Source organism: Durio zibethinus, chromosome 23 (genome assembly GCF_047325235.1).
Source record: "Durio zibethinus cultivar Kanyao isolate XHJ-2024 chromosome 23, ASM4732523v1, whole genome shotgun sequence".
In the NCBI taxonomy this organism is placed as follows: domain Eukaryota; kingdom Viridiplantae; phylum Streptophyta; class Magnoliopsida; order Malvales; family Malvaceae; genus Durio; species Durio zibethinus.
In genome coordinates, this window is record NC_143184.1 from 5,553,468 (window position 1) to 5,563,015 (window position 9,548).

A 9,548-nucleotide genomic window follows, 5' to 3' on the forward strand; every position below is an offset into this window, starting at 1 on the left:
CTTCTCAAAATATAATTTTTTATGTAATTATTGTAAAGATAAAAAAGTATAATTTTAAATTTTTGGGGTTCTTTTATTATTATAAATATAATCTACTCAATTAATTTTAATTTTATCTCAAAAAGTTTAAAACCTGAAAAAAAATGGGTTTCTCCTATCACCATTTTTGTACCTTATCCAATATTCTTCAAAAAGAAAGCTCAAAGAGATGGATAATTATTTGTATCAAAATTAACAGGAGATTGAGAAACGATGTTTTTATAGTTCACAGATATCAACCTCAGTTTAGATTATGAAAGATAGAAAAAAATAAAAAAATAACTCGAAAAACAGAAACTTGCTATTAAGAGTTGCCGGTTTAAAGTTTAAAATATTAGATAACGGGATTATTTTAAGAGCAAAAATATTTAAAGCATCTGCTACTGTGATTGTCACTGACATTACTCAAACTTCCATGCAAACATTTTTATCAGTTAATAGACAAAAGTATTTCAAAGTCCCATCAAATCTTAGTGACTACTAGGTTTTAAAAGACTAAACAATTGTTTTCTTGTTTAGGAGACAGAAAAGCATTGTTGCGCCCCACGGTTTCTTCGCTGGCGAAGTTCATTACAAGAGCAAATTCTAATCATGCCCGTGCGTTCCTTAAAGCTCCTCACTTTTCAGGACTCTCAGATCCCAATGCATTTCTCTATACTCGTACTTTTCCTTTGCTTTATCTAAAAAAAAAAGGCGTTTTGAATTTTAATCCATGCGATAAGAAGAAGAGCTTGTGAAATCCCCAAAATACTTTTATTCCCCCATTAATTAATCATTTTAATTAAAATGTTTTTGGTATAAGTTTTCGGGCCGAAAACCGAAATGTCCGACTGAAATTCTTTAATTAAAATGTTAAATTTAAATGTACATGCGATAAAAGAATATATTCGAAAACAGATCTAAATAAAAATTCGATTATTTATTAAATAAAAATTAATTAAATTAATTATTGATTTTTTTAAATTCAATCGATTGAACGATCATGTACTCATCTCTAGACAAACCTGATATTGAAGTCAACGGCAGAGGGACCCACATCTGTCTCTCGTGCTTGAGAGTTACCGATCTCTGCGGTGTTCTCCCGGCGCAAGTTAGCGCTCGTGATACCGTTTTGGCGGTCAGAGGCACCACCACCTTGCCGTACGTGTCGGACTATAGGGGGCGAGAACGGGCACGCGTGGGATTACTTGATTGGATGACACCAACTACGGTTATATACGAACTGCTTTCCAGTACCCGTCTGGGCCCCACTTTTGTGGCGGACATTTTTATAAGAATAAAAAATGACGGGGAAAAAGACCAAAAGTAAAACTAAAAGGCACAAGCAAAATTTGCCCCTTTGGGTACTCTTCTTTGTTTCTACTACCTTGACGCTAGTAAATTTTGGCCCTTTGGCTACTTGCACTGAATTTTAGTTAATTATTTTTTTTTTCTAAACCTTTAACAACCCCTTTGAGTCAATGACCTAAATTTGACTTTGAAAGCACCATTATTGAAAAGGTAAAACACTGCAAATTGGGTTTATCACAGCAAAGCAAAATCTGCCAAAAATTTTTTGATTTTGCATAATTATATGCATTCCTCCATTTATGAAATAAGAGTACTAATTTTTTCTATGGGATTCTATATGTAATAATTAAGCTATCAAAGTCTATGTGAATTCAAAAAGATATAAGAAAGTAAAATTAGCAAAAGATTAAAAAAAAAAAAGGTAATGAATGACTGTGATAGCACTCTTAAAAAAATGGTGGAATACATTGTTTTCATCCACTATTTCCATACCATAAAACAACTTTAGGATGTCGATTTGCAACTTAATTCTGAATCATATTTTCCTTTTGTGAATGATGTAATTCATTTAGGTTAATAACAGACAAATCCTATCACAAAAATACAAAATCCATCGCATGCTTTAGCATCCCTTGTTCAAAGTTAGGACAAGAAAAAATTACAAGAACATCAAGTAAATAAAAATTGAAAAAAAAGGGACAAAGTAAGTCTGTAAAAATCCCCAACTCTTGACCAGCTTCATAACAACTCTGCAATTTATAATAATACAAGAAACCTCAAAGCACATCCGGTTCTGGAAGAAGTAAAAACTGGAGCTCAAACAGTTATCTTGTAAAAAAAATAGTATTTAATTAAAAAAAAAAAAAAGAAGGCACTGATTATACCCGGAAATGGTAGAAGAAAAAGAATAAACCAAGGTCTTTGCTTGGGAACCACCTTCAAATCTGTGACAGAGACGGCAGTTTCATTTACTCAGTTCCTACCTATTCTGCTGCTCAAACACCCTCTTTATTTATTTAAATCTCTCTTCTTTTTTTTCACTCCCTGTTGAATTTCTTTGTTGGGTTTTTCTCTAGATTTTTTAAAAATATTATTTATTTAGTAATATAATAGTAGAAGAGAAAGAAAGATGGGAACTTTGTTTTATTATGGCTCTTTGTGAGTTCTCTCCAAGGCAAAAACGAAGTCTTCTCTTTTCACACCTTTCAATCTTAAAAAACATGAGAAGAAGAATCTAGGGTTTGACAACACCAATTCCAACAAAGTTTTTTTTTTTTTGGGTAGGAGAACTGTTTCTGCTATAGAAATCTTTGTTGGTAGTGATCTGAAATTTGAATTTGAATTTTTTTGTTTAAATATTAATGTTTTTGTGGTATGTTTTAGTTTAAGTAATTTGGGTTGATGAATTAGGATCCTTGTGGGATTTGGGGTAACATGGAGGAGGTTGAGGAAACTAACAAGGCAGCAGTAGAGAGCTGCCATAGAGTTTTGAGTATTTTATCTCAACCTCAAGATCAGGTTCATTATAGAAATTTAATAGCTGAAATGGGGGAAGCTGTTTTTAGGTTCAAAAGAGTAGTTTCTCTTTTAAACGCTGGTTTGGGACATGCAAGAGTAAGGAAGCTAAGGAAATTACAAACCCCGTTTCCTGAGAGCATCCTTTTGGATAATCCACACCCTAAGGCTACAGATTATCCATCCAGGAATTTGCAGCTTGGTTACCATGAAAGTTCAGTTCAAGAATTGAGTTCACATTCCAAGAATTCTCTCCATTTAGGAAAACTATCTTTAGAATTGAGTTCAAATGGGGAAAACCCTCTTCAACTCATTCAACCGGCGCCATCCGGTCACTATCATTTCCTCCAACAACAGCAACAGCTGCAACAGAGGTTACAGCTCCAGCAGCAGCAGCAACAGCAACAACAGCAAATGAAACATCAAGCTGAAATGATGTTTAGGAAGAGTAGCTCTAGCTGCACACCTCCCATGTCATCAACTAGGTCTTTCATTTCTTCCTTGAGTATAGATGGTAGTGTAGCGAACTTGGATGGTGAGAGTGTCTTTCATTTAATTGGGGTGCCTCCTCCCTCAGATCAGGGTTCGCAACAGAAGAGGAAGTGTTCTGGTAGAGGAGAAGATGAGAGTGTCAAATGTGGAAGTAGTGGTAGATGCCACTGCTCCAAAAAGAGGTAAGATTCTCTTTTTCCCCCCCTAGTTTCTATATAAACTTATGCTTTTGGTATTAATTATCGTAATTGCTTCTTTTCCGGAGAAGGAATTTGATCTAGTTTTCTACTTTTTTCTTAATTGGTTACGCTCTGATGGCAGGAAACATAGAGTAAAAAGATCAATCAAAGTGCCTGCTATCAGTAACAAGCTTGCTGATATTCCTCCTGATGATTATTCATGGAGGAAATATGGGCAGAAGCCAATCAAGGGTTCTCCTCACCCTAGGTAATGATCATCATCAGACTGAGATTTGATATATTATTATCTGAATTTTGGTGTTGCCCTGCTCAGTGTTGCTTGTGGCATTATAAGTTTAAGTGCAAACATGAACTTTTAGATTGAAACAAGACTCGTAATGAAACTCCTTAACTAAATGATCCTATTGTCTGCCTTATCTGATTATCACTTCCTTTAGGAGGAAGTATTACAGACTTGAAGTGGATAAACAAGAGCATTTTCTTCCCCATTTTAGGAAACTTTGTTGCAAAACAATTTTTTTGTTATGTGTAACAATGCCATTAATGTTTCAATATTTAGGAAAACCAGGCTTTTTTTTTTTTTTAGCTATAACTTTTGTTGAAAAGGACTAGTATTACTAAATATCAGCTACTTTCCATTAGATAGTATTAGTTCAGATTTATGCTTTTACTGCATTGAGCGAGTAACTTGGTCTACATGATACTAAAAGAAAACTGTCTAGTGTTGGAAATTTTCAACCCATGGTGAAGTGAAAAGTTAGATGATGCTGGAAGGTTGGGGAGGAGTAAACCTTTTCCTTTCTTCCAAACAAGCATACCATATAAAGTGTCTTTAAGATTTTGATTCTCTTTTAACGTTTACTCTCAGCAGGGCCAAGCTGAATAGAGATGCATTTATATCCTTTATGTTTAAGTTGGTTGTTAGTGATGGTGCTAGTTCTAGTTGCACATTTATGTCTTTTATGTTTAATTTGAAGTGCATATAGTGGAATCTGTCTAAATTTAACTACTTACGAGGCCTTTTCTTTTTAACTGGTGCAGGGGATATTATAAATGTAGCAGTATAAGAGGTTGCCCTGCAAGGAAGCATGTGGAGAGGTGCTTGGAAGAGACATCCATGCTTATTGTTACCTATGAAGGTGAGCATAACCATCCAAGATTACCATCACAATCAACAAAAACATAGTCTTAGTGGAAACTCTGCTAGAATTGCTTCAAGCCTTCAATGTTCAATCGTTACCTATTTAATGGTTGGCTTGACTTGCTCCTGTACATATTGTACATGGTTCAAGCATGGGGGGACATCAGAGGGTGTTGGCTCTCGAAGCCTTTTTAAAAATTTGGCAGCCGGCATTAAGCCTAATACTGGACCAAAAGAAATTGTAGAGTTAGGGTTTAAATTGTAAGAACTGTTTCATCTTTCAAGGCAATCAATGCATGAAAGGGGTTGAACTTTTTGAATTGAATGAAATGCCATCAGTGCTGCTTAAGGTGTTGCTATTGGTGTTTGGTTTGGACATTTTACGAGCTAACAAAGTTTTGGGGGCTGCCTGCTTTTCTCGTCTTTAACATGCCTGAAATTGTAACTTGTTCTACGGGAGCTGCTGCCTAATGATTAGGCATTAATACGTTTGGAATCAAATCAAAATTGTCGAAAATTTGTCCAACTATCAAGTATTGGATATAAATTTAAAGTTTCTTTTCACTTCTTGGATTTTTATTTATTTTTTTTTTTAATTCTGCGAACCTTCAAGGCTCTAACAGGATTTGCATTTTTGCACATACAGCTCGAAACTCTGAAATGACATGACTAAGGTGTACGAAACTGGTTGAGTTCAAAGATGGGATGAGTTGGCAACCAATTATATATATAAAGAATGGTTTCTGAGTTTGTTGAACCAATCAGTTTCAATTTCTTGTTTGTTTCCTTTCCCTTTAAGAATTATTGATGTTAAATTCTTGTGAGCCTTAAAACAAGGCAAGTGAGTTACGTAGAGCATCCAACACGGGCAACATGCTTTGACAAAACATGGCAATAATAGCATTTCCTCTTTACTCGGTTCCAAAACCACGGCAGGAATGAACCTAAAATTTAACCCATATGGTTCACTCTAGCAAAGCTGGAGTTCGATCTCCAACGTTTGCAAATTCTCCTTCCCCGATTTGGCCTACTTGTTTGAAGGAGTACCTGTGCTATAAAGGTAGAATTTCCACAGCATTCAAGTAAATCTAAAATATGGGATTTGAAGAAAATATGGTACTACCCTTGAATAGTTATGATGGAGGTTGATTTAAAATTCTGGAGTTATTGATTGTCAAAGGAATGAAGATGGGGTCAAAAGTGTCACTCGCCTAGTTCGTATTATTCTCAAACCGTGCTATAGTGTTTGCTGCAACCTTAGGTAACAAGTACGATGGCTTAAAAGATGAATGAGGTCGTATGAGCTAACAATTTGTTACTGGGATCTCCAATCAGAGAGAGTCAATCTGTTTAACTACATCATGACATAAGGAACGCGAAATAGATGTTTATGACGTTTGGTTCTCGGCAAAGTAAGCTTTCCTCGTCTTATTAGGTCTATTTAAAAAAAAAAAAAAAAACTTAATTTTTTTTTACTACTAGTTCACAAGTAGAAATAGGAAAGAAATGCAAAGCTTAAATTTGAGTACTCATTGTCAGAAAAGCAGCTGGCAATAAACAAACTCATATAAAATTTAAAAAAAGAAAAATCCAATAAGGCTAAGAATGAAGGCACATGCAGAATCTTCACTTGAGAGGAATAAACCTGGATGAATGGGTGGCACCAATACCAGGCCTTCCGTGCTTGACAGGCTTGTAGGAGATTGAGAATTCAGCCAAATAATGGCTAATCATCTCAGGCTTGATTTCCACTTGATTGAAGGTCTTTCCGTTGTAAACACCAATAATACTACCAATCATTTCAGGAACTATAATCATGTTGCGGAGGTGTGTCCTAACAGGCTCAGGTTTCTCACCAGGTGGAGCTTCCCGTTTCTATTTCAATACAGCAGACAAACATTCTCATTATATAGTGCAATCCACATTACTTTGGTATCATCACCAAAGACTAAAATAGTTCAAAGGAAATTTATTATAATAAAAGAAAACAGTAAAATATCCCAATGAATGTATAGTGCCATCTACATTCAATTTGAACATATGCAACAAAACTAAAATTCTAAATAGCTAATGAAAGGCAGAAGAGAGGGGAAGATAATCATGAAATGAGCCTTTAAAGACATGATTTTACAAAATTGCAATCAAGAAGAAATGCTATCATTGCAACAGTAGAGAAATTTTTGTATCTACTAAATTTCTACTCAAAGCAGATGGAGGTTCATAGCCTGCCACCACCATATCAGAATGAAAAAAGGGTGGTAACCATAGCAAATTGGGAGTATTGCTTCTTTCTTAGAATACTGGAACCGTAGGACAGGAAAAACATGTCACACAACCAGATCAGCAACAATTCGTACTACAACAACTGCTTAATCAACCCAAATGCTTAACACTGTCAAAAATTTCAGACTGGGTCGTATTACCATATACCAACACTTCCTTCAATATCTCATCTTAGGTATCAACTTTAATAGCAACTATTAAAACCAAAAAAAAAGAAAAAAAATTTTGACCCCTCAATGGTTTGATACTTAGCTCATAGCAATATTTGGAAAAATAGAGTTTACACCATGGTACAAAGATTATGATGCTTAATTCTACACTCTCTGCTATGCATGAAAATGTCATATCATGCTGTGGAGCTACCTTCAGATTTCCTCATCAAAAGATTGAACCAAAACTCAATAAGACCAATGATATCCTCTTATAGCTAACAGGCTTTTTGTTGTGTATATTTATTTCTTTCATAGAAACCCTCGATAGTCTCCAACAACTAAATAGTCTCCAACAACTAAATCAGTCACGTGTTTTCCTTACACCTATATTTAATTAACAGCTACTCAACAACAAACAATACATGGTTAATATTCCTTTGCCTGGTCAAAATAATAGAAACTGCTTTGCAAGATCACATCACCATAGCCAATATCACAAGTTTGGTCCATCAAAACATGCAGTCAATATATAAAATTATGAAAATGAACTTAACAGTCTATCAGAATTATCATCAACCATTTAAACATAACTTTAAACAACAAGTGGACATGCAAAAATATTATGTTGAAAAGATGATATCATCAGTTTCCCAACCTGGCTGCTTGCAAAAACCAAAACAATATTATGCATGAAATCAAGAGAATCAAACTAGAGGAAAAACAACTGTTGCATTCTTAAACTATATGGTAATATATTACCATCGAACTTGAGTACAGAAAACGGTTTCCTAAAATAAGCAATTTAAACAAAGTGAAAACTAAAGCTACTAGGACATCCTGATAAGGTATCAGGTAAGCATTCTAAAACTAAAGCTACTAGGACATCCTGATAAGGTATCAGGTAAGCATTCTAAAACTTTAGATGATCATCACTACCATTTTGCCAAATCTGGTCAATCATATCAAAGCACATTTACAACTAATTACAGAAAAAGTAATCCAAAATTCAAAAAAATTTTGAGCTTCTGATCATAAATATCAATGCACAGCAAGAATAGAACAAATGCAAATCCACAAAGCAAAAAAAGAAAGAAAAAATCCCTATAGAATCGGTTAATTCCTCATATTGACGAAAAGATGAACAATAAAACACTCACAGCCTTCCGCAATTTCTTGATGAGAGCCATTGGCTTCCTCTTCAAACCTCTCTGAAACCTAAAAAGGAAGAAACAAAACTATCTTATTTTACAAATTAAAAGCCCTAAATACAAGTTTAAAGAAGAAAAAAATCAACTAGGGATAATAGCGAGAGATAACCTTCGGCGAGCACGAGCAGGAAAGAGTTTGACAAGCTGATCAGTGGACATATCCAAGAGAGCGTCCAGGTCGACACCTCTGAAACTGAACTTCTTGAATGTTCTCTTCTTCGGTACCCCTGGAGCAGCAACATCGGCTACCACATCCGCCTAACAAAAATGAACCAAAAACGCAGAAAAAGAGACATTGGTAAGACAATGTTTGGATCCCAAAAAAATTGAAGGGAACGATCTGGAAAATGAAGCAAAATTGAAAGTAAAGAGACACAAGTGGAGTGAGAGACGATGGCGAAACCATTTCTAGAGATGAAGCCGTAAACAGCAACGAAACCCCAACCCACGAGTAAGAGTGAGGGAGTCGACGGTTTTTAGGGTTTTTAGAGTTTGGGGATTGCTGTGTGAATGTAAGAATTTATAGGGTAACGAAATGGAAACAGTCGTTTTGGTCCAGTGACCCGGATTGGTTCCGAATTTGTTTGGTTCGACCAATAGAAATCATCTGTTTTCCGTTTTTACCCTTCACCTGGCCGGTATTTTATTTTTAAAGAAAAATCAATTTTCTTTAAAAACTAGGGATTATTTTTTTAGTTTTTTAAATTATATTTTAAATATGAGAAACGTAAAATTTTATATAAGTTTTAATGGATGGTAATATATAGATAAATGCAAGTGTATTTATTTTTTTAATATTTTTAGTTTTAAATTGATTTTTATTTTGAAATGATAAAATATTAAGTTAAATATATTTGATTAAGATTTTGAAAAAGATTTATTTAGTACATGTTCTTAAATTTTATATTTTTTACTAAATAAATAATATAATTTTTAAATTTTAAACAAATCTTTATTTATGTTTTCTTATTTTTCAAATCAAAATTATCTTTAAATATTATTTATTTGAGTTCAAATAAAAGTCTTGTTATTTTTAAAGTAAACTTATTTATTTTGAACTCAATACAATTTTGATAATATTTATTTTGAAAAATATATTAACTTAAAAAAATTATTTTATAATAACAAAATTTTTCAACATTAAACTTCTTTTATTTTTTTGTATTAATTCATAAAATTTTAATATTTAAATTTTATATGGTTAGAAAGCTCTTTAAGTCTACTTTAT

General features: G+C 33.8%; 2 protein-coding genes across 3 annotated transcripts; one reads left to right on the plus strand and one right to left on the minus strand.

Annotated features, from left to right (window-relative positions):
- The first annotated feature begins 1,544 nt into the window (after positions 1-1,544).
- On the plus strand, positions 1,545-6,249 carry LOC111314287 (putative WRKY transcription factor 21). 2 transcript variants are annotated; one of them, XM_022915480.2, is made up of 4 exons: positions 1,545-3,518; positions 3,658-3,783; positions 4,578-4,675; positions 5,324-6,249. In XM_022915480.2, exons 1-4 carry the CDS (start codon positions 2,764-2,766, stop codon positions 5,344-5,346), a joined length of 1,002 nt encoding a protein of 333 aa, XP_022771215.1. In that variant the 5' UTR covers positions 1,545-2,763; the 3' UTR covers positions 5,347-6,249. The 2 variants fall into 2 exon arrangements, with proteins under 2 accessions (XP_022771215.1, XP_022771214.1); XM_022915479.2 differs by lacking the exon at positions 5,324-6,249 and having other exon boundaries at positions 1,549-3,518; positions 4,578-5,026.
- On the minus strand, positions 6,174-8,881 carry LOC111314289 (small ribosomal subunit protein uS19x-like). The gene is made up of 4 exons (XM_022915481.2): positions 8,724-8,881; positions 8,430-8,578; positions 8,270-8,327; positions 6,174-6,552 (listed from the first exon to the last, which is right to left on the minus strand). The coding sequence occupies exons 1-4, from the start codon at positions 8,724-8,726 to the stop codon at positions 6,304-6,306; spliced, it is 459 nt and encodes a 152-aa protein (XP_022771216.2). The 5' UTR covers positions 8,727-8,881; the 3' UTR covers positions 6,174-6,303.
- Positions 8,882-9,548: the final 667 nt, after the last annotated feature.